This window comes from Budorcas taxicolor, chromosome 11 (genome assembly GCF_023091745.1).
Source record: "Budorcas taxicolor isolate Tak-1 chromosome 11, Takin1.1, whole genome shotgun sequence".
NCBI classification, from domain to species: Eukaryota; Metazoa; Chordata; class Mammalia; order Artiodactyla; family Bovidae; genus Budorcas; species Budorcas taxicolor.
In genome coordinates this window covers 97,150,503-97,175,539 of record NC_068920.1, presented here as the reverse complement: position 1 = coordinate 97,175,539, position 25,037 = coordinate 97,150,503, and the positions used below count along the sequence as shown (strand labels likewise).

The following is a 25,037-nucleotide window of genomic DNA, read 5'->3' as shown; positions in this document are numbered from 1 at the left end:
TAATACTTAATAAAAACTGCAACAGATAAAAACTAAAAGTCCTCATGTTTGCACTGTGGAACAGTGAAGGCAGTTATGCATGTCTAACATTTTTCTTAAGAGAAGAGGCATTCTTGAAGAAATCTGTTTAAAACAAAACAAATTGATCTGGGAATGACTCATTCATTGTTTTCTAGAGCTTCAAGTTTCCCGTCTTTAATCAGTTGAAATCTTATTCTTTCAGAGTTTATTGTCATCTATACACAGTTCTCTGTGTAGACAGTTATGTAGGTGTGGAAATATTTGCAAAGGCTAGGGAAGTGAGAAAATATTACAGGAGGACTGATTAAATACTTGAGAAAACCTTTAAAATCTGATTTGCACAGATATTTGAAAGTAGAGTAAAAGGAAATTTTATTAGTAAATACTTTAATGAGATAATTTCTTTTTGCTGTTAAATCTCATTTTAAAAATTTCCTTTGAAAATTACCTTGGGTTTTTTGGGTTTTTTAAATGAGGAAGCTAACATAAATGAAAGAATCTGAACTTGGTAAATTCTTATCTTTAGTGATTTTGCTAATTTGAAGGTAATAGGAAGTGGCATATAATGAGATAGGTTACTTTTCGGAACACTTAAATTTTATGAAATTATCTTTTATTTTAAAAATATTGTTTTTTAATATTGGGGGGAAAAAAGCAGTTGAATTAGGAGCCTAGTTTACTACTGCTTCTCCTTAAGGATTAGGAAAGAGAAAACGTCCTTGAATGCTTTTCCAAAGTAGTGTTTTTTTGGCAAGCCCAGAGCTCAAGGAAAGCTGCTTGGTGACTTCTGCTGAGGCAGATTCATTCAGGGCTCCAAATAACATTTGTATTAATACTCTGAATGATCCTTGCATTTAGGTCTCAAAATCTGTTGAGGCAAGGAATAAAGCAGGGTTTCTGTCTTATTCTTGCAATACAAAGCCCTCTGATAATATACATGGAGGGTCTTCCTTGATAAACTTTGTGGTTCTGCTGTACATGGGGTACAGTTAAACCTTTTCTTACATCATTGTGTATGGGTAGTATAGATTCCACTTGTTTTCACTGAATCAGGGAACTATAGAAACACGGGATACCTGCTTAATATGCCTTACTGAGAAAAGCTGAGGAAAACAAAGCACTTTCATCTCTCTTTGAAATGACTTAATAGTATTCCTTTTCTAGAGGAAGTTCCTTGAGTGTTTGCCACTCGCACCCCCATAGTTTTTATTCATATAGAGAGCATTTTTTAGAAGATTATTTTCCTTCCGCATTTTAGCCACAGCAGTTGGTGGGAGAATCATATTCTTCCTCCCTAAAGCGAGTAAAAATGTTTTTACAGATCTTTTTTTTCTTTCTGTTCTTCAATGTAAAGGAAAAATCAATTTGCTCTGTTAAATTGATTGTATTTCCTTTTATTTAGATTTTGAATTTGGAAAGTTTGCTAATAGCCCCTGTCTCTGCAGTTCCCAAATGAATTTATCTTGTGAAATAACAGAGTTTTTAAAAAATTTATAAGAACCAGCTTTTGATTGGGATTACTTTTATTTTATATTGTTCATAGCTAGGAAAATGGACACCACATTAATTTTTAAGAAAATACAGAAGGAAGTAGTCTCATTTATAATTTTTTTCATTTAGAAAATAGACATTGTATTAAGCTCTGTGGCTTATTTAAAATAATAGCTGTTTAAAATTTGAAAGAAGTTTCTCTATACATCACTATCTTTGTGTTTCATGCCCTCAAATTTATATAATCTACATTTCTAGATTCTGGGTCATAATTACCACTACATCTATTTGAAACCTTCTTCCTCAGAAATTACAAAATTTAGAGTCATTATTCTTAGCATGTGAAATTTTTCTTCTCCTTTCTTACTCTCATATTTTTGGAAGTGTGTGAGGGGGCTGGCTATCCTATAGGTTATTCTGAAGAAATAACCACACCCCAAGGTTCATCAGGCCGGTTGGAAAAGATCTGACATGAGGCGGTGGTTATCAGTGTGCCTGGTCCAGATCTCCCTTTTGGTGGTTGACCTGGACAAATAAAAATAAGACATGCTGCGGATTTCTCCTTTTAAATTCTTGTGTACAGTTGACCCTTAACCAGTGTGGGGATTAGGAGCACTGACCCCCCACCCCCTCCGCACACACAGTTGACAGTCTGTGTGCAGTTTACAGCTGGCTCTCCACAGCCCCGGTTCCTCCTTATCCAGGGCCTGTGTCTGCGGTTCCTCCGGTACCCCTGGCTCCAGATTCACAGGTTTAAACCATTGAGGATCCCGTAGTATTTACCACTGAAAAAACTGTGCTGACAAGTGGACCTGTGTAGTTCACACTCCTGTGTTCACAGGTCAGCTGTAATTGCTGCATTTCTTTTGTTCCCTTGCAGTTAACTGCAGGCTTCTAAATCTTAGAAAAGATTTCAGGTGTCCCTAGATTGAGAAACAGTCCATTTGCCAAAAGACTAATTCCAGTCAAATATTATGGGCAAAATCATTGACAAAATATTTCTAATTCCATTCAGTAGCATTTATTTCAAACATTAGTATAAAATTTTACCACAGGCAAATGTTTTGATCAATCCTCAGGATTTGTTGTAAAGTGGGTTTGTTACATGGAATGCCAGACATAAGGTAAGGGGAAGAGAATTAAGGGAAAAGGAGATAGAGGAGGAGGGTCCTCTAGTAAAAGTAAGCTGTGAAAGCTGTGTATGTGTCCTTTTCTTGGAGAGCCTAGTGTGTATTACCTTATTAGTTTCTGAGAAGTCCAAAGGAGGCTGGATAACTTGATTTAACCTAGTGATATTTGTCAACCTTGTTTAAATAACACCCATTACTACCAGAACCATAGTATAAGATGGTTGAACAAATTTAAACCACCTGGTTAAGGTTTAATTCCGTTCTGTGACTGACCTTCTGTGTAAGGGGTCTTTTAGATGGGGGCTCTTATTTTAAAACAATGGTTCTCAGTCTTGGCTGCACATTGCAATCACTGGAAGCTACACAATTTAATGATACTTGGAAGGGGGAAGAGGTGGGAGTCCCATACCCTGAAATTGTGATTTAACTTTTCTAAGGACACTGCTTGGACAGTCACTGCTTTTAAAAGTTGTGGTTTAAGCTGTATGTAACCCTGGGCGGTTTTCTTCCCACCCTCTTCATTAGAAAAGTATGTGAACCTCTCCACTGGGCTCAGCTTTACTAGGGAGTTCTGCCTTTTGAAACCTCAGATCCCAAGAAAAAGTCTAGTACTTTCAATTCAGTTCAGTCACTCAGTTGTGTCCAGCTCTTTGTGACCCCATGGACTGAGCACGCCAGGCTTCCCTGTCCATCACCAACTCCCGGAGCTTGCTCAAACTCATGTCCATCAAGTCAGTGATGCCATCCAACCATCTCATCCTCTGTCAGCCCCTTCTCCTTCTGCCTTCAACCTTTCCCAGCATCAGGGTCTTTTCAAATGGGTCAGGTCTTCGCATCATCAGGTGGCTAAAGTATTGGAGGTTCAGCATCAGTCCTTCCAATGAATATTCAGGGCTGATTTCCTCTAGGGTTGATTGGTTTGATTTCCTTGCTGTCTTAAGGGACTCTCAAGAGTCTTCTCCAACACCACAGTTCAAAAGCATCAATTCTTTGGCACTCAGTTTTCTTTATAGTTCAACTCTTGCATCCATACATGACTACTGGAAAAGCCATAGCTTTGACTAGATAGACCTTTGTCTGCAGAGTAGCGTCTCTGCTTTTTAATATGCTGTCTAGGTTGGTCATCACTTTTCTTTCAAGGAGCAAGTGTCTTTTAATTTCCTGGCTGCAGTCACCATCTGCAGGGATGTTGGAGCCCAAGAAAATGAAGTCTTTCACTGCTTCCATTGTTTCCCATCGTTTTTGCCATGCAGTGTTGGGGCCAGATGCCATGATCTTAGTTATTTGAATGTTGAGTTTTAAGCCAACTTTTTCACTCTCCTCTTTCACTTTCATCAAGAGGCTTTTTAGTTCTTCTTCACTTTCTGCCATAAGGGTGGTGTTATCTGCATATCTGAGGTTATTGTTATTTCTCCCAGCAATCTTGATTCCAACTTGTGCTTCTTCCAGCCCAGCATTTCACATGATGTACTCTGCATATAAGTTACATAAGCAGGGTGACAATGTACAGCCTTGATGTATTCCTTTCCCAATTTGAAATCAGTCTGTTGTTCCATGTCCAGTTCTAATTGTTGCTTCTTGACCATACATATTTCTCAGGAGGCAGGTCAGGTGGTCTGGTAATCCCATCTTTTCAAGAATTTTCCACAGTTTGTTGTGATCCACACAGACAAAGTCTTTAGCGTAGTCAATGAAGCAGATGTTTTTCTGGAGTTCTCTTGCTTTTTCTATGAGCCAGCGGATGTTGGCAATCTGATCTCTGGTTCTTCTGCCCTTTCTAAATCCAGCTTGAACATTTGGAAGTTCTCAGTTCGTGTACTGTTGAGGCCTTGCTTGGAGAATTTTGAGCATTACTTTGCTAGCGTGTGAGATGAGTGCAATTGTGCGGTAGTTTGAACATTCTTTGGTGTTGCCTTTCTTTGGGATTGGAATGAAAACAGACCTTTTCCAGTCCTGTGGCCACTTCTGAGTTTTCCAAATTTGCTGGCATATTGAGTGCAGCACTTTCACAGCATCACCTTTTAGGATTTGAAATAGCTGGAATTCCATCACTTCCACTAGCTTTGTGTGTAATGATGCTTCCTAAGGCCCACTTGACTTCATACTCCAGGGTGTCTGGCTCTAGGTGAGTGATCACACCATCGTGGTTATCTGGGTCATTAACGTCTTTTTTGTATAGTTCTGTGTATTTTTGCCACCTCTTCTTAATACCTTCTGCTTCTGTTAGGTCCATACCGTTTCTGTTCTTACCAGATACTAAGACCAGGTGTTTTAGGCAGAGGTTCTTATTTTTCTGTCACATGACTTTGCATGATAAACACCGGATTCTTTATGAAAGTAGACTTTCAGGTAAAATATATGTTAAAATTGTAATAAAATGTCTAGCTATATTTGTCTGAACATCAGGTAACCATAATGTTCCAGAATTCTGTCTGAAATCTGAAAATGAGAAAAAAGACCTGAATTCCAGAAATAGCTGACCCAAAAGAACATTAAATATAGCCCTCAGGCTCTTAGGCATTTATTAACATACACATTTTGACAGTTTCCTTTCTGGTTCCTTTGGCTCGCAGAAAATTTAGATAGGAAATGAGCTTGTGAAAATGTGATTAGTAATGAATGAGGCTGAAGATAGCAAAAGTCAAATGATTTTCATTGTTTAAAACTGCAGAAAAAGTTTGAAAATGTGAATTGCCAAAGTAATTTCTGAAATTGTCATGCACCCTCCCCCCATTTTCCTTGAAATGCCTCCCCACCCCATAGAGACATCATCAAATCAAATCTACAGAGCTTTTCAGTGAGGTATACATGTGATACACACTTGAATTGAATTCCCTATACCCCAGACAAAAGACAAGACGTGGCCTTTGCCCTTTTCCAGTAAGTATTACTAGACCTTCACTGTGCTTTGCCCCCGCTTTCCTCCTGTCTCATTACTGCCTAAAGAGACATGAGCCTTTGACTTCCTCAGTTAGTATGTATTGGCTGCAGTGTTGCCAAGTGTTTGCCATGGAATAGCATAGAATTTGTAGATTTAAAGTGTTCATTGGACTTTTCCCTGCTTCTTTATAACAGCATGTACATTCATGACTGTTAATAAATGGAGGAGGGCATGGCAACCCACTCCAGTATTCTTGCTGGAGAATCCCATGGACAGAGGAGCCTGGCGGGCTACGGCCCATAGGGTTGCACAGAGTCAGACATTACTAAAGCAACTTAGCACACATGTACTCTGTAAGTGGCTTTACTGTATAGCAGAGCAGAGATTCTGGAGTCAGATGAACCTACAATTACTGTCACCTCTGGTTTGGCAACTTGCTCTCTTCTTTCTGTATCTTGTTTTTTTCTTTTATGGGGATAATAACAGTATTTAACTTTCGGGGTTATGATGAAGTTAACTGAGAAATTTGTTAGTTGCTGTTATTACATAATAAGTTTCAGTAATTGTGCAATTGTTTGATGTTAGCTCTTAAGTCCTTTCTCTTCTGATGGAGTCCTCTCTGGAAACCCTTACCCAGTATTTTTGTTTGGGGCCCTGAAGTGTTAAATTTTCTCCAGACTTAGCTGCAACATTTGCAAATTCTGTGATAGCACATAAAAATGTGAATTTCTGGATTTCTCTCCTAAAATGGGGAAACATGGCGGCATTGGCCTGGAACGTTTACTTGTGGAGCTGGATTGCAGGTGCTTCTTGAGAGGTAAAAGGCACATATCTGCCTTGGTCCTCACCGAGACTCCCTCATGCATTTGTGTCACCAGCCTGCCCCCACAGAGGTCTGAAGCCTCCCTCCATTTCTGTTTGCACCTGGATCATCGGGCTTTTAGAACATGTCCTGCAAGAGGCAGATCTAATGACATCTGAACCCCCAGCATCACCTTGGTGTGAAGACTTGGGCTTCTCTTTTTTTATGGATTTAGAGTGCAGCCTTGTCAGTGACTTTATGACCAGATTAGGACTTATGTTTAGCTTGTGTGTTAGTTTCTGAATTTTGTCATGGTAAGGGTATCTTTATTGCTAAAGCAATTTCTTCTAAAATGTAGGTCGACCCTTCTCTTTCTGACTTGATGGATGGAGATGGATGAAAATACCTCTGTTGCTCTATGGTAGACTTGCTCAAGTGCAGGAGTTATATTTAGCTTTTGCAATAGGAGTCTGTAGAACTATGTGAGAGGGAAAGGGCTTGCTAACTGGGGTCACACTTCAAACTCTTCTACCAGAGGTTTCATAGAAGTTGCAAAGACCAGGACAGCATTTAATTTTTGATTTGCACTTGGCAGCTGTTAAGAATGCTTGATATTTGCTCACTTGAACATTAAATTCAGTTACAGGGGTAACCAAAGTGTTGCTCTTTGTAGAACTGACAGTTGGTGCAGGAATCCAAGATTCTTCCTAACCTGCAGTAAATAAACTTCCTAGAGTCTGAATACTTTAATTACGGCTCAGTACCCAGCTCATGGCAACCCACCTGGTAGGCTACAGTCCATATTGTCGCAGAGTCGGACACGACTGAAGCGACTTAGCATGCACCCAGCTCATAGTAGGTATTCAATCAGATTTTGCTGAATGAATGCTACATGGACAAAGATATGCTTTAGATAAGGGTTAGGAAGCTACTGTTCGGTCTGGCTTGTGACCTGTTTTTGTACAGTCTGGGAGCTGATTATACTTTTTACGGTTTTAAAGGATAATATTCAAAGAATATGTGACAGAGATCCTTTGTGGCCCATAAAGCCAAAAATGTTTGTTTTCTGTCTTTATTTACAGAAAGTTTGCTGATCCCTTTTTTAGATAATGGAGGTGCTCACTCCTCTCTCCTTTTCATTTATACTTTGCTCTTAGAAACCGAAATAATTGTCGGTGGTGGCATCGTGGTGGGATGTTTGTGACCTACTAAACAGGGCAGAGAGATTGCCACACACATGAAGGCTTTTACTAGGAAACAGAGAAACTGCTTCTGCTGAATGTTTAATAAAATCCAGACTGACTTGGTGTTTATAAGTCTTCAAGAACTGCTTGAACATATCATTGAGTTTTTACTATATGGTGTCACCAAGAACTGGAAGAAAACTTTGAAATCCTCTTATTCAGCCATTCATGAGTAAACTATAATATGGTGAGGAAATAAAGGACTTCTCAAAATGAAAGCACTTTATAGAAACAAGGCTTTTCCCAAACTGCTGTATTTAATGATTTTTTTTTTAATCAAAGATTTTGAGATGAGGATTACTAAAATAGGAGTATTTAGTCTGCACTGCAGTCCCTGGGAGAAGGCAATGGCACCCCACTCCAGTACTCTTGCCTGGAAAATCCCATGGATGGAGGAGCCTGGTAGGCTGCAGTCCATGGGGTCGCTAAGAGTCAGACATGACTGAGCGACTTCACTTTCACTTTTCACTTTCACGCATTGGAGAAGGAAATGGCAACCCGCTCCAGTGTTCTTGCCTGGAGAATCCCAGGGACGGGGGAGCCTGGTGGGCTGCCATCTCTGGGGTCGCACATAGTCGGACATGACTGAAGCAACTTAGCAGCAGCAGCAGTCCCTGGAGGGCACAGTGAAATATGACAGTATAACCTCAGTTCTAGCAAGTTCCTAAACCTCTGTTTTTTCCTTAGTGTCTTCATCTGCTGTGGTAATGATAGCAGTGCCCACCTTGTAAAATTGCTAGGAGGAATACATGAATTTATATTTGTAAAGCACTTAAAACAGTGTGTGGTACTAATACATCAATAGTAAGAACTGGGTTAGTGTTTGCTAAATAAAGAAGGCAGTGGCTAAAAGAATAATAATGGTCAATTTTATTATTAGGTTTAAAAGTTTGAGGAGTCCTCATTGGCTGTTAAAACATTTATTACTGGAGAGAAAGTCCTTCTGATCCTTAATAAAATGTTAGAGCTGATATCTTGGGTGCTTGAGACATAGTCTCCTTGCGCCATTATTGCTTATTCAGATATATGTCTGAGTCATTCAGCTCATGTAAATCTTGAATCACTTGTTGGTACTTGAAAATCATTTTCAATAGTTAATTCTCACGATAGCTTTCCAGTCTTCCCATTTTAGAAGTTGAATACTATAGTAGAGCTGGAGGGGCTTTCTGATTTTAGAGGAAACAGAATCAACTATTTGGTAATGTACTTCAGAGGAAAATGAATCCTATCTAGTAACTGTTTTAATTAGATCCTGAAATTCCTGAATCGAGCCTGGCAGCTTAGTGAAATATCCATATTGTTTTTACCCAATCTCCAAGGAGTATGCCGATAGTAGTTTGGCATTTACATGGGATATATTTATTTGAAGATTTAATTTAAAAACTTGACTTGAATTTTGTCTTTAATTGGCTGTTATTCTCTTACAGTTTGCAGTGTTGATGTGGGTATTTACCTATGTTGGTGCCTTGTTCAATGGTCTGACACTACTAATTTTGGGTAAGTCTACAAAACCAATAGAATGAAAAATTTTTTAAAAGATTGGGGACTTCCTGGCAGACCAGTGGTTAAGACTCCATTTTTTCACTGCAGAGGCCATGGGTTTGATCCCTAGTGTGGGAACCAAGATCCTGCATACCACACAGCACAGCCAAAAAAAAAAAAGGTGTGCAACGAACTTCAAGATGTTTTAGTGGAAAATATTCTTATACTGTAGAAAAAATAGAGGGATATACACTAGAGGTTGTGACCTTAAATAAATTGCTAATAATTATACTATTTATGGAAATGCCACTTACTTCCTGAAGACTACTCCAACAGTGATAAACCAGATCAAGAGTGGCCTTATTTGATGTTATTTCATATGTCTAACTAACTAGGGATGCTTATATTTTATAAAGTCTGTAATGTGAAGCCAGGAGTGGCTCCTGGCTCCCTTGGTTAATTCATTCCTCTGCCCACCAGCAGCTGTGTCTCCCTGTAGTAGGAACATTCCTGGCTCCTAAGAGTGCTGATGACTTAGGTATGATTTAGGGAACAAACACTGCAATTTACTTCAAAGCCTGTGTATTTCCTTTTTCAGCTCTGATTTCACTCTTCAGTGTTCCTGTTATTTATGAACGGCATCAGGTAATTTAACTGTAGATTTCAGAATACAAACCTCATTCTCTTATGTGGAACTTAGAAATGTCAGTGCCAGTTTCCAAAACCTTATGAAAAACGAGAAATGTGGCAGTTTTAAGCCTTTAATATGTTGGAACACAGTTCTAAGATTTGTTAGCCATGGTGATTTTCTAATAAATTCTTTATCTCTTTCAGGCGCAAATAGATCATTATCTAGGACTTGCAAATAAGAATGTTAAAGATGCTATGGCTAAGTAAGTACTTAAAATCTGCACTTTTTTCACACTAAAGCTAGGCGTACTGGACTTTGACAGCAGTGCACTGTTTTCATGTTAAGACATGAAAAGACGTTTTCATGTTAAGACACAGTAGTCAATTTCAGTCAGACCTAAAGTGTGAGTTGCCAAAAGATTTTCTTAACGTCTGGATCATTGATTCTGTATCAACTTACATGTATCTAAGGCTTTGAGTCTAATTTGTGAGGTCAAGGTGGCAAAGTTATTAGCTTATAGTTTGACAGCCTTAGGATTTTATTTCTTGTATAAGCTGAGCAGTGTACATGTAAGTCTTGAAGGATAGACATTTTAAGAAGCAGAAAACAAAATATTGTAAATCCACAGTATTTACACTGACCTTTTCCCCCTCCTTCTCATTTGTAGAATCCAAGCAAAAATCCCTGGATTGAAGCGTAAAGCTGAATGAGAAAGCCTGAAAGAGTTAACAATAGGAGTTTATCTTTAAAGGGGATATTCATTTTGATTCCATTGGGGAGGGTCAGGGAAGAACAAAGCCTTGACATTGCAGTGCAGTTTCACAGATCTTTATTTTTAGCAACGCAGTGTCTGAGGAAAAATGACCTGTCTTGACTGCCCTGTGTTCATCATCTTAAGTATTGTAAGCTGCTATGTATGGATTTAAATCGTAATCATATTTGTTTTTCCTGTATGAGGCACTGGTGAATAAACAAAGATCTGAGAAAGCTGTATATTACACTTTGTCGCAGGTAGTCTTGCTGTATTTGGGGAATTGCAAAGAAAGGGGAGCTGAAAGAAATAACCCTTTTCACAGTTTGTGCACTGTGTATGGTCTGTGTAGGTTGATGCAGATTTTCTGAAATGAAATGTTTAGACGAGATCATACCACCAAGGCAGGAGTGAAAAAGCTCGCCTTTCCTGGTATGTTCTAGGTGTATTGTGAAATTTACTGTTGTATTAATTGCCAATATAAGTAAATATAGATTATATATATATCTATATATAGTGTTTCACAAAGCTTAGACCTTTACCTTTCCAGCTGCCCCACAGTGCTTGATTCTTCTGTCATTGGTTTTATGTGTGTGGTTCCAAAGCACATAAGCTAGGAAAAAACATTTCTAGGCGCACTACCATCTGTTTTCAACACAAACCGATGCCATGCAAACAGAACTCCTCAACATAAACTTCATTGCACAGACTTACTGTAGTTAATTTTATCACAAACTCTGGACTGAATCTAATGCTTCCAAAAATGTTTGCAAATATCAAACACTGTCATGTAAGAAATTATAAATGATGATTTATACAATTGTGGTTTAAGCTGTACTGAACTAAATCTGTGGAATGCATTGTGAACTGTAAAAGCAAAGTATCAATAAAGCTTATAGACTTAAAAGATGTTTCGTATTTTGGTTTCATGAACCTGCTGTAGAATGAAAGTATTAGACACAAAGGGTAGACTTGGCCTCCACCAGTGTGTGCACTGGCTTGCGCTTCCAGAAAGGCTTTAAGGTCAGTGTAGCCATGTTTATTACATAATTAAATCTATTTGACACATACCAAAATGTTTTTAAATTATGTATTTTTTATACTTTAATTGAAAATAAATTCATGCACCAATATTTTAACATATGGAATACAGTGCAGGATTTATGAACATACATAAAATCATACCATATAAACGTTTACAAATCAGATTTAAGAACTTTTCTTGACACATAGACACTATTGCTCTTTAAATACAGTGTGTACATATATCATCATTGATAAATTTGTTCTTCACATAGTTATTTCAATGCAAGAGTCAATCAGTATGACAGGTCAGTGTACAATATAGGCAGACATGGTTATCACTCAGCATCACCAGTCACATGGATACAGAAAACAGAATTAGGGCTGCATAGGGACTCTAACTGTGGGCCCAACAACCTATCAGTGGATTAATGTAAGGCATTAGTAAACTGGCATATAAAAATAGCTTAATGAGAGATCTAATCCATTTAGAATGTTGAAGCACTTCTGTGGTAAATGTTAATCTATTTAATTGAAAATGCTTCGTTTCACCAGTCCTCTAAACTGACAACTGAAAATAGCCAGTAACTCAAGATCCAGAATTTTAGTTCACTGACTAGAAGGTCTAATTGGTATAATGTATGTGCTCAGAGTCCCAGTCTGTCCCCAGCCTGCCTTCCCGCACGTGCCACCATCAGCCCCTCTTGTTAGTGGTCAGCAAGCGTCAAGTATGATGGCAGGTGGTCCAGGGTGATTCTGATTTTGTTGGCCAAGTCACATTCTGTCATCCAGCCAACTCTGAGCTACATTATTTTCTGTTATAATCTTGAGTTATCAAATACTGCTTTGGGCTTAGAAATTTGTTCTGCAGAGATTTTTTGACTCCAGACTTGACCTGTACCGTTCACCTGAAGCAAACCACTGGAATCAAGTCCACCCCACTCTGGGAGTGGCCCTCCCAGCGCAGCCTCCAGGCACCTCCTCTATTACCATTTTAGGTTCAGTAGGATAAATCAGCTCATCTTCCTGGACCTACTTGAGCTTTTTTTCCCCCCTTCTTCTTCTATTTTGTAGTAGAGTTTTGTTTTAATTTGAAATGTTTTGGATGTTGTGGGTTTGGCACGCAGTATAATGAAACCCACTCTACCCACCCATCTTCCAACACCTGAACTTAAGTTTCTTTGCTGCTCAACTTCAAATAGCCACTGTTTCCCAAGCACGTAACTAATGTCTTTCCTTTGGGAAGCCTCGACCTAAACACATGACATGGGTGACCAGGAATCTGCTGGGATCCTGTAGCCCTCCTCAGTTTTGAAGTTTTAGCACCATATGAGATAATTTGTGGGAGGTGAGATAGCAGCCCACACAACTGGAAGCTTTCAAAGGCACTTAATGGATATAAAACTCTGCAAACAAAACATTAAAAAAATTAAGTTTCTCAACTTGTTCATACATGGCTCATTTGGTTTTGAAAGCTAAATGTGGAGAACAGAGGCTATCAGTATTTCTAGTATGTCAGTGACTCTAACTTAAGCTGTCCTGTTCAACTTCCTTATTTGTAAAAATGAACATTTTTAAAGTATATAGAAACATAATAGCAAAACATCTTTTGTAAAAGTTTTGATGCAAATTAAAAGCTACATATTGGTTAGGGTAACTGAGGCTTTAAATTTTGTCAGTGGGCTACATTATCAGATAGGATTTCTTTGTCAGTGTAGTGAGTACGTGTAGTTTTTTGTCTCAGGAAGAGAGGCAAGCAGTCTTTACACGTCAGCACTGACCTTCCTTCTTGATGTCCCAGTTTTGGAAGCTCCAGGTGATGGGAGCAGTCACATTTCATCAGCACTTGGAGCTCATGTAGCTTGTTGCGGCGTAGACCTTTCCCAGCAGCTGGCAGCCAGGAGGTACCTCGTCATGGCCTCTGTGGTTGCCAGCCGTGGCGGCAGCAAGAAAGCGGATTCTGGCATTTACAGGCATCGCCACACAAATACACTGAAAAGACAGACCAAACATTTTGCAGGGCTGGACATCGTAACTATTGTCAAGTGACAAAAGTCATTCTTGCCAAGAGCTCCAGAGTCAAGCTCAGGCTGAACATTTCGATTTCAATTTTAGAAGACAAACCAGGGATCTTGCCACCAATTAAAGGTCTGTTGGTTTTTTTTTTTAAGGTCTATGTTATCTGGTCTGGCTCTTTCAGCATGTCCCTTCTGAACGGGAGGACTGCTGGCAGCTTGACTTCACACTTCTCTCTCGTTACCACTGAAGAGGTTTTATCAGCTCCACTCAAGCAGGAGAGTTCTTTCTAGTGTTGAGCACAGGGCCAGGGGTGCCAGGAGCCCAATGGCTGCCGGGCCGAGGGGGCCCTGTGTTGGCAAGGTGACATCCAAGCCGTTTATAATGACCGATAGCCCCCTCAGATCTCCAGGTTAGCTCCTGTCTCCTGTGGCTGCTTGCTTACAGTTTGGCTGGTGCTGCTGTGGATGGGGGTCCTCCCGCCCCTCCCCACCCTGGGAGCTGCTGCTGGCCCTCTCCCAACGGCTCTCAGTGCCTGCGGCAGTTGACACAGTGGCCTGGAGATGGATGTTTCTGGGGGGGCCAGCAGAAAGCATCCTTTGGGGCCATTTTCTACAAAATGCTTTTGGATAGAAAGTGGGTTAAAATTCTCTATAGGTACCTTGTCCACAACCTTACTCAGACTACTAAAAATGCATGCGTTTCTTCTTGATGTCCCTGTGAGCCCAGTCCTCAACTGAACAGAAACCTGTATTCGTGTTTCTGTAAAGCTCTTCATCTACATGAGATGTGGAGAAGCTGAATGACTTCGGATGACCTCGTGCTGGTCCCCCACACTCCAAATAAGAAAGGCCCTTGGTGGAGGGACAAGAGAGAGCTCCTTGGATAGCATCTCTGGAGTAGGCTGCTAGGGGGTCCTTCCAAAAGCTCGGAAGACCAGTCATGCCTCCCAGAGCATGAGGCCTGTTTCTCACTGAGCAGTGGTGAAGGTTAGGGGCAGACCCAGTTTAGGAGTCCACACAGCTGGTGGAGGTTCTCCGGCTACTAACCAGCACTGGTCCTAATGGCTTCACTCCTTGTCTGATCTCACGTGTAAAACTGGGTAATGTGTTCTGCGTGACTGAGGCCCAATATTACTATTTATAAACCTCTCACAGAGTTGCGGATTAATCATCCATGTAAGAACTCTAGTGATGAACTGGAAGTTCTGAGTTACAAGGCCCGTGGATCAAGATCACTCTAAGCTCCTGATTATATGCAACAGCCCACAGCTCCTACTGAAATTGCCGCGTGGAGGTTGGGTCTCTCAGCACCTGCCCCTCCAACCAGCAATGCTCAGAGTAGCTCTGACCTGCCCTTGGCTTCACTCCAATCCCAGGCCAACCTAGTGGGGACAGAGGCCCATCACAGTTAGGGTTTGGGGTCACTGGAGACTAAATACCTTACACTGGGGAAGTCCTCACTGCATCCCTTGGTCACTTCCCATACCAGCCCCTCCTGTGTCCCGGGGAGGAGCTGACAATTGAGGTGGGGATGGTAGGGGGGAAGGCCAGGCCTCGGGGCAGAGCCGGATGAATCAGGTTGGTACCTGCAGTCGTCTCCTCCAGTGCTGACTACATACTTGTCGTCATGAGAGAAACGGATGTTCGTCACATGAGCTGAGTGACCGAAGTAACGCTTATGTTTGGCCTGTGAGCAAAAGGGAATGGAGGTGACTAAGAGAGCCTGTCCTTCAGCAACCCTGGACCACTCCCAGGACTCTGCTCCGCTTCCCCAGGCTTCCCTTCACCCACGGGGTGCCTGTTAGGTCTGGACGTCTCTGGGAGCCAGCCCTTCATGGCTTCCTGCCTCACTCTTGCCCTGCTCGGTACCCTCACCCCCATCCTCCTGGCTTCCAAGACGCCCCCTTGTGAAGGAGAGTAAAAGGTTAGGGGTGGCCAAGTCTCCCCAGGGCTGTGACAAAATTCCTCTTGTGCTAGACTGTAGACAGTCATGTCCATGTGGCCACAATCTCCGGGAGAATGCACAACGTCAGAGAGCCTAGAGGCTGTGCAGGGAGTTACTCTAAGGGAAACTCACAAATTTCTCTGTGCATGGAAAATCAAAGAGCTTCACCAGCCCAAAGTCGTCTCCCGTGACGATGTTCAGCCCTGCGTGGGTCACACAGGCGCAGTTGACGTCAGCCTTGTCTGCATTTCGCGGCCAGATGCCGATGACTTCGTCTCCCAGAATGCTGTTCCAACAGGAAGAGGTGTGAGGTGTGTGACAAGGCTTCCTGCAGTCAGGCATCCTCTCCCGGGGAGGAGAGGAAGAGTCAGTGCGGTCACATGGCTCCTCTGTCCCCTACCCCTCTGTGCACTTGCCCCAGCTCCTGCTGTTCTCTGCCTCTGGCCCCTTTCACCCCAAAAGACAAGTTCCCTCCTTCTTTGGTTCTCTCCCTCTTCCTCATAATGCTTCTGAGTATGTGTGGGTTTGGTTGAAGAGTGGGGGCTCCTTTAAGCTCCCAGGCTGGTGGTCTCCTCTCTTCTGACTTGGCAGGGCCCTGCTGCTTACCCTGCTCCCTGGTGACCAGCCTTCCCTCCCTGTCCCAGGGGTTGGAGAAGGCCTCACTGTACCGGAGGGGGCTTGGCCAAGAGCTGGGAGATGGCTTTCCTTTGAACTGGTTGGGTGGAGCTGGGGATGGGTGGGACAGATTACACAACAAGAGGGACTCTGCATTTCAAAAGCCCAGGTCAGATCAAAGCCTGTGGCCCAATCTGGGAGCTAGAAGCTTCCTTCCCAACCGACTGCCCGAGGGAAAGAGCTGTCTCTGAGCTGCTTCTGATCCCAGCCCCACACAAACTTGAGGCTGAGGCTGGGACAAGAGTAGTCTCCCTTGGGACCTTTCCTGCAGTCACCTTGTCCAGGAGGCCCAGGTGATCTTCTCAATGACCACAGCTTCGGTGACCTGCTTCCCCAGAGGAACTTCATGTACCTGGCGCTTGTAGGCTCCTGTGGACACCTGCAGACGGGAGGCAGCCATGCCCATCAATGTTCTTTCTTTTCTGCCCAAAGGACTCCCCTTCCCATGTACTGCTTCCCAGCCTTCACATCCCCAGACCTTTCCACCAAACCCAAGTTCAGCTCCAGCCTGCAAAGCCTGTGGTCAGCCTGCAGCCAAGTCTACACAAGCATGGCATTTCCCATCCGTTTTCTTGCTACTTTCCAAAGTTCTAAGGCAGTGGTTCGCCAACTGTGGTTCTCCACCAGCAGAAGCAGCACTGGAAATTTGTTAGAAATGTGCGCTCTTAGACCCCCACCCCCGACCCCCCATCAGATACCCTGAAGAGGGTGGGGCCCAGCGGTCATTTTAATAAAGGCTCCAGGGGATGCTGGTACTTGCTCAGACTTGGGGATCCCTGTTCTCTGGGAAGCAAGGTCCTTCAGTAAAGAACTGAAGCAAGGTTTCTCATGGACAACAGCCAACATAGATGATCTCTGAAGTATCTAGGACCTGATCCTGGCTTCTCTGGGAACCTTCTAGAGGAAACCAACCATTTTCCAGCACGTGGCTGCTGCCTCCATCTCCAGCCCCCTGTCCCCTGCGGTGCTGGCCCAGCCACCCCGATTTCCCTGCTGTTCAGGAACGAGCTGCAATCTTTCCCACATTTGATTTTTCACGCGGACGCCTGCAACCACGTTCCACTGTCTTGGTTGGCTGCCCTCTGCACACCCTGCAGACCTCAGTGTGAACAGCACCTCAGGGAGGGCAAGTCAATCTAAACTCAGTGTCTGTTAAATGCCCCCACAGGGCACTGTGCTTTTCCTTCTCAGCACATAATCAAAATTTTATTATGGGTACACTGTGTGATGAGTTTAATGCTCCTCTTGTCCACAACAAGGCAAGCTCCCGGAGAGCAGGGATCAGGCCCGTTTCCTCCACCTTCAGAAGTCTAATGCAGCGCCTGATTCAGTTCACACTTGACAAATGAACGTGTCCTCTTCTCCTTTCAAAATGACTAGCTGACTCCTGGCCAGCTCACAAATGCATAATATTTGTTCAAAGTGCTGGAGATATCATTGTTCTCAGGGCCACGAGTGGAACCCCTCTTGATCCCTCTCTGTGGGTCAGTCCCCCCAGGGCCTTCACTCCAGGGTCATGGTCTGGAGTCTAGGTCCCAAGGGTGGAGGGGCCACACTACCCATGGGATTTGGAATTGAGATGAAGTATAAGAGGCAACACAGGCTTCGGTGCAGCCCTGAGAACTAGGAATTAGGAAGCTTTGAAGGGGCGGTGGCGAGAAGCTCAAGATGATTAGGGCTTGTTTCCTGCTTTCCTATGGAAGAATAACTCTATTTTTAATTCTATTTGACTTTCTTAAATTCTTAAGCCTCTGTTTGTTCAGGTATAAAATAGGAAAAGCAACATCCTTAAGGGGTTCCTGTGAACACACTGCCTGGCGAACAGTCAGCCCTGGTTTCACCTAAGCTGTTGTGAGTAATACTATTACTCACAACAGTAATATACTCACAGTAATATTACTCACAGTAATATTATCAATGGTTACCCCGGTTATACTATATATACTTTATAGTATATCAATGGTTATACTATTATCAGTAAAGCTGAAGCACACCTGGATGTACTTGCCATCTGCAGAAAAATCCATCTGAATGACGAAGCTGGGGATATCTTTGCAGTAGCCGATGCGGTTCAAACTTGTGCCCTGAGTGAGGTCATAGAAGTCAACTGTGTGTTCAGAAGAACCAACGGCTAAGAATCTGCTGTCTGGGCTGATTCTAGAAAAAGCAATTCAAGAGCACCGTCTGTGAGGAGGGCTGTCTGGGGCCAGTCAGGCATGAGGTCTGCTCTGGGACGAACTTCCCAAGCTCAAGGTCAGGTTGGGTAGCTTCTCCAACAGTCTAAGGAATTTGACCGCTCCCCTGGATCAAACCCGCCAGGAAAAAAGAAAATGGGTGTGTGCAGCCTTCTATAGAAGGCTCTTCACAAGAAGTTTTTACCACACTCGTGGGAATCAGCAAAGAAGTGTCTGAGAACTAACGTGTGAGAGGATCTCCTACCAGAGCTGGCTCACTGAAAGGGACCCTCTCATATGTGAGTTCTTCATCCCAGCCTCCTGGAACGGGAACCATGGGGAGGGAGAATGAATGCCTGCCTTTCTCCTCCCTGCCCAGACCACTTGCTATGTACCTGATATCTTGAAGAGCAGACTTCCGGTCTCTCTTCTTCCCCCAAACTTTCAGGCTGTTCACCAGCAAGACAACAAACTCTCCATTCTTCATGCCAATGGCCACCATCTCCCCGTCCGGGCTGTAGGCTGCACACTGGGCCGCGTGGCCCAGGCTCACCTTGTTTAGCAGCTTCTACATGGACACAACGTAATACCCTGAGCTCTTGGCCACCTCAGCTAGTCTCCAGGGGAAATCCTGCCCCCAGGTCACCTCTAGGGAGGCTCCGAGGTGGGCAGTGTGTTTTGACTGAGCAGCTGGGGAGACTGTGGTTTAAGCAGAGGCTGGTGAGCTTTCTCTGTGAATGGTCTGATAGTAAACAGTAAATATTGTTGGCTCTGCCAGTGAAGCACGAAAGCAGCCATGGGCTTTGATGTAAACGCTAAAGCGCAGCTAACTGCAGAAGCAGGCAGCAGGCAGACTTCATCCTCAGGCTGCAGCTTGCTGACCTCTTGTTCAGGGGAAACAGTTTGAGCTTCAGCATGTGTTAGTTCAGATCCCGGATCCTGGCTCTGTCCCTAGCTGGGTGTGTTTGGGTAAGTTGCTCCTCTCTTTTCCCATATGTGTATATGTGTATGTGCGTGTGCATGCTCAGTCATGTCTGACTCTTTGTGATCCGTGGACTATAGCCTGCCAGCCTCCTCTGTCCATGGAATTCTCCAGGCAACAATACTGGAGTGAGTTGCCATTTCCTCCTCCAGGGCATCTTCCTGACCCAAGGACTGAACCTGCATCTCCTGTTGTCTCCTGCATTGGCAGGCAGGTTCTTTATCTGCTGAGCCATCGGGGAAGCCCCATGTGTAGGGAAGTGATATTAATATTGGTCTTGCAAAGTTGTTGTAAGCATTAGTGATGGTATTTATGAAACATCTGGTATGTAGTGGGTGTTAATAAACATAATCAGTAATTACAAACTAACGAGTATGGGGATTCCCTAATAGCTCAGTTGGTAAAGAATCTGCCTGCAATGTAGGAGACCCCAGTTTGATTCCTGGGTTAGGAAGATTCCCCTGGAGAAGGGATAGGCTACCCACTCCAGTATTCTTGGGCTTCCCTTGTGGCTCAGCTGGTAAAGAATCCACCTGCAATGTGGGAGACCTGGGTTCGACCCCTGAGTGGGGAAAATCCCCTGGAGAAGGGAAAGGCTACCCACTCCAGTATTCTGGCCTGGAGAATTCCATGGACTGTAAAGTCCGTGGGGTCTCAAAGAGTTGGACACAGCTGAGCAACCTGCACTTTCACTTTCTTTTCACTTCCAACTTGAGTACGACAACCACACTTAGCTTAGGCTTCTCCAAGTCTGTTCCATGATCCTGACACTGAAAATATGACTGAAATATTTACAAGCCGTTTTGTAACGAAGCCAAGTATTTTAATTATTAGGACATAAGTACTTTTTTTACTATCAGCTAAGGCTTGGTAAACATCAGTTTTTCTTCCCCTACTCCTGATTATTCTCTGCTATTTTACATTTTTACTCCAGATGGATCTGTTTTTTGAAATTTTTTGTATTTTTAATTTTTTTTCCAAACTCTAAGAGTAACTTTGTTGGAATGTGATTGAAATGTTCCACTTGGGAACATCTGACATTTTAAATCATTTTTTTCTCTTCCCCATCTGGGAAAGACATGTTTTCTCTCTTTGTTTAGTTTCGTGGGTTCTTTTGTGACAAGAGAATAAAGCATTCTCAGTGAGATTATTCCTGTACTATAAATATTCATAGAAGCATATAGCTAATAGATATATACAGAATGGGTGAGTGTGAACGGGACTTTTCTTTACTATGAGTCTAACTTAGTTGCTGCGCTGTGGCTGAGCTCCTGTCCAACCCCATGCCCCATCTCTGACTGGCCTGACCCTGGCTGGACTTACCCTCACCCCACTTGGGGCCTCTGAGCCCAGGCAGGGTCTGCCCCTCACCTTGTCAGCCAGGTCCCAGATGCGGGCTGTGCCGTCATTGCTGGCGGAGATGAAGATGTCCTTGGAGGGATGTGTGGCCAGGCCCCAGATCTCCCCTTCCATGTGTCCATCAATCAAGATGTTGGAAGCAGCGTTTTTTTCACCAACTTCAATGATTTCTCCATCCTTGGTTCCCACTAAAATTTTTCCCTGTTGTAATCAAAACATTGTTAGAAGAAAAACACTGTAGGATCCCACTCATATGAAATTCCCAGATGAGTCAAATGCATGGAGCCTGGAGGTCGAATGATGGTTGCCAGGGCCTGGGTAGGGCACATGTTATTTCATAGATGCTGAGCTTCTGTTGTACAGGATGAGAAATGTCCCAAGGAGGGATGGTCCTGCTGGCTGCATAACAATGTGAATGTATATGATACCAATGAACTGTATGCTTCAAAATGGCTAGATGGTACATTTTATGTTCTCTAGATTTTGTCAAAATATAAAATAATAATAAAACACTATCAGAGCAACTTGGGAAAGTGCATTCGCTGGCACTGGTACTAAAACAGCAAGAGTCAGGAGTGCTTTGTTTTTAACAACAAATTCGCCATCCTTAAGTGACACCCCCGGCCCCACTAGGCCTTTTCTCCCTCCAGCCCTTTGGGAAGAAGTCCCCCAAAGTCCCCCATCCTCTCATCTCTGCTGGAATGTTCCAGTGACTTTGAGCTCACTGCAGAGCAGGGCAGCTAACTTCTGCTCTAGCACAGCCCAAACTCTTCCTCAGGTCTTCCTCAGACTGAACAAAATCCATCTCCTGACGACTTCCAGGTTCTAGACCTCATTCTGCCTTCATCTAATTACCCTTCCCTTCCAGATGACTATCGTGTATCTATTTAAAACCAAAATTCCCAGTTTACAATTATGTAGACTCAGGTTTGCCTTTTTAATGGAGAGCATCTCGAAAGCAAGTTTGTAGACTGATACCAATTCCAACATATAAATGCAAGGTATTAAACAGAGGTCAGGAGATTTCAAGTGCTTTAGAATCTCCTGGGGAATTAAAAAAAAAAAAGAAGAAGAAAAGGGAAAAAGAACACACATATCAAAGCCAAGGCCCTACCCTTAAGATCCTGATTTGGCATACTGGGCAAGAGCCTGGATATCCATATTTAAAAAACAAAAGCCAGACTCCACAGCTGTGTGGGATATTTAGTGAAGCATCTGACCAAATGCCTTAGTGTGGTGGTCCTTAGCTTTCCCCATCCTGGCTGTGAACCCCTGGGCCTGGGCAAACTACCTAATATCCCTGTGTCTATAACAACAGCAGCTGACATCTACTGACTGCGACCATGTGTCAGGCATAATGAAAGGTCCCGGGCACTGAGGATTCATGCAGTCCTCACAATCACCATGAGCTGGACACAGAAAGGCTAAGTAACAGAGCAAAGGTCACAGAGCCACTTCTGGGTGAGCCACTTTGCATCCAGGTCTGTCCCACTCTGCTAAGCTGCCTCCCTCCACAGTCTAAGTCACACCCAAGAGCCTTGTTCTCAGGACTTGACCACCACCCAGTACAGGCAAATGCGTGGCTGAGGAAAGGCTGGCCGGCCCGCTCACTTTGCCGCGGCACACGGAGCGCACACACTCCACTAGCTGCCCCGTCTCCAGCTGGAAGGCCCGACAGCGCTTCATCTCCTGGTCCCACAGTTTCACAGCACCTCCTTCTTTGGTCCTGAGAAAGATCAAGAACTTGGCAGGTCGGCCCTTGTCCGAAGACCGCCCAGGACCCTCCACTCCCCTCTCCCCCTGCCATCTCCTCAAGATCCCGGCCCCACATCCTGGGGCCCAGCAGGACAACCCCTTGGGGTGGCCCCTGTCACAGGTCTTGCTGATGAGCCACCAGAACCCCTTGAATTTGGAACATTAGATTGGACAATGAAGAGGAGTACTTGGCCTCCACAGGGTCACAGTCCCCACTGGACATCTCTCCCCTCATCTCACCATTCCCACCCCTCCAGCAGAGCTACTGGCAGTAACACTTGATGGACAGCAGAGTCACCAGGGCTATTCAAAAGCATCCGTCCAGTTGTTTAGCTACAGGACTCTGCCTCTCTGAGCCTTACTTCTGAAGGTTCCGACCCAGGGCCCTCTTGGAGAGATGGCAGACTCATCTCCATGATACAGGAGAAACAAGAGGGTGAAAATCTGCGTTTTCTCCAGGTTGGAGATGCCTCTGTCCGTTTCTCCCAAGACAATGACAAAAGACCAGCTGTTCCCAGAGGAGCTCTGGCTTACGGCCGCTCTTTCCCGCCAGTCACGATGAGCCCGTCCCGAAGGGTCGTGTACATGGTGAAGACGGGGCCTGTGTGAGCCTTGGCCACCAGCCGGACGAGGAAGTGGTCCTTCCACACATAGACGTCACCATTGATGGCACCCGTGAAAGTGAGGTTGTTCTGTCAACAGAGGGACACCCTCCACACCAGGACAGTGGCTGCGGTTCTCAAGAGGGCCCCCTCCCAGCCACCTGCTCCAGTGCTAAGAAACAGTAGCCAGAGAAGTGCACACACAGCTTAGATCAGCCTTCTGTATCAGGGGAAGGAAAGAGAACCCTACAAAGAGCACACAGTAAGGAAATCACCCAGCTCTGCAATTCACTCTGCTGAGTTGGCTCTGGGGACAGTTGATTCCCCATTAAGCACAGCTCTGCTTTTAAATGCACTTCCACTCTGGGAGCAGCCCCCGGTGACTGCAGGGCCGGGCGGAACCCCAGCCTGCCAGCAGACTCTCCTGGGCTCATCTACCTGGCCAGGTAAACCCACACTGAGTTGGCTGTGTTCCAGAATGTCCCTGGGCAGCTCCTGTTGCCCGAGAGCCACCCACAGCCTGTGCAAGGGGGTCATTAGGGGACTTGTGGTACGAGAGGGCAGGGGGCAGGGATGCAGTCTGGTGATGGAAATGTCCTTCAGCTTCTGCATCTATCGAGCTCAACACAATGGGCTTGCAAGTCAGTGTGTCTCTGGAATAATGAACCTCCAGCCTTGGGTGGGGGGTTCTGCTTTTATCTAATTAACATTTTGAGGGGAACGATATAGTCAACTCATTCATTTATGCTAAGGAAACAAAACAGTGCTTGCAAATAGTCCAATGAAGGAGCGCCCGTGGAAATGGCTTTCCTGTTGTTCATAGCTTTTAGCATATACCCGCCCACCGCATGCCCGTGCCCAGGGGTCCAGGCTTCCCTCTCAGGAAGCTTCTGCTGGAACTCACAGCACCGAAGGCCACGGACAGCATCGTCTGCATCTTGGCGGCCTCCATAGACCCGATGACCCCTTTCTTGTAAAGCAGGGCGCTGCCTGCCAGGGTCCAGAACTTCATGTGTTTGACCCCAACCGACACAAACTGCGTGTCTGAGTCAGGGCGAAATTCCACCACGAATATGCGTTCGAGGTGGCCCCCTCGGCTGGCAACCTTGGCACCTGTGAGGGTGAGAGAGTCGGGTGAGGCCAGGCTATGCTCAGCTCAGAAGCCTTGGTGGTTGGTGTCAGCTGTTAGATCCTATCACTGGCTCAGAACCCTTCTCTACAGGTCTAGCACTGCTTCCAACAAAGACAACGGGAGGAAACTAGCAGAGAGAGGTCTTCTCTTTATCCTGGGAACTTATTTAAAAGTCCTGGATCTACCAATGCACCCTTGGAGGGCAGAAGGGGCCCTAGGAGACCACGAGGCAGGGTAAGAATACACTGTGGCAGGGCCAGAGCAGGTACTGCCCAGAGGGACAGACAGGACGTTGGGAGAGTGAGCCTGAGCTGAAAAGGATGATACTGTGCACAGGGTTGATATGACCTTCTTCTAATGAATGAGGAACAGACATGTTCTTGGCTACCGCAGAGAATACAGGTAGTACTATAGCAGACTTCCGTGGTGGCTCAGATGGTAAAACGTCTGTCTACAATGTGGGAGACCCAGGTTCAATCCCTGGGTCGGGAAGATCCCCCGGAGAAGGAAATGGCAATCCACTCCAGTACTATTGCCTGGAAAATCCCATGGACAGAGCAGCCTGGCAGGCTACAGTACATGGGGTTGCAAAGAGTCGGACACGACTGAGCGACTTCACTTTCACTTTTCACTTTCGCCAGAGCAGAAAGGCTTTATGAAGCAAATTATACCCTCACCTAAGCAAGGGCTTTCAACAGTGGGTGGGCTGTCTGAGGAAGTGATGCTGGCTGTATATGCGACAGCCTTTGAGCAGAAAATGGAAAGAAGCCTGCGAGGAATGTGTTGGAGGGATCTGTCCATGGGATGGATCCTGACCAGGGAGGAAGGCTTCTCTAAGTCCTTCCAGCTCCAAGACACTATAAGTCTATCAGTAAAGACACTGTGTTTCTCCTCTGAGGCTGAGTCTAATCAGCTGATCATGTAACATCACAAGCAATG

At 44.3% G+C, this 25,037-nt stretch overlaps 2 protein-coding genes across 2 annotated transcripts in view; one reads left to right on the top strand and one right to left on the bottom strand.

Annotated features, from left to right (window-relative positions):
- RTN4 (reticulon 4) overlaps positions 1-11,334 on the top strand; it is a 74,471-nt gene extending 63,137 nt beyond the window's left edge. The window contains exons 6-9 of the mRNA XM_052648004.1: positions 8,997-9,066; positions 9,650-9,696; positions 9,886-9,944; positions 10,350-11,334. Coding sequence (XP_052503964.1) covers positions 8,997-9,066; positions 9,650-9,696; positions 9,886-9,944; positions 10,350-10,392 — 219 coding nt within the window. The 3' untranslated portion in view covers positions 10,393-11,334. The remainder of the gene's footprint in view (positions 1-8,996; positions 9,067-9,649; positions 9,697-9,885; positions 9,945-10,349) is intronic.
- Positions 11,335-13,423: 2,089 nt separating this feature from the next.
- EML6 (EMAP like 6) overlaps positions 13,424-25,037 on the bottom strand; it is a 288,561-nt gene continuing 276,947 nt past the window's right edge. The window contains exons 34-43 of the mRNA XM_052648401.1: positions 23,871-24,079; positions 22,899-23,056; positions 22,221-22,335; positions 20,622-20,810; positions 18,664-18,836; positions 18,089-18,251; positions 16,370-16,473; positions 15,552-15,747; positions 15,061-15,161; positions 13,424-13,448 (exon numbers count right to left, since the gene is read on the bottom strand). Coding sequence (XP_052504361.1) covers positions 13,424-13,448; positions 15,061-15,161; positions 15,552-15,747; positions 16,370-16,473; positions 18,089-18,251; positions 18,664-18,836; positions 20,622-20,810; positions 22,221-22,335; positions 22,899-23,056; positions 23,871-24,079 — 1,433 coding nt within the window. The remainder of the gene's footprint in view (positions 13,449-15,060; positions 15,162-15,551; positions 15,748-16,369; positions 16,474-18,088; positions 18,252-18,663; positions 18,837-20,621; positions 20,811-22,220; positions 22,336-22,898; positions 23,057-23,870; positions 24,080-25,037) is intronic.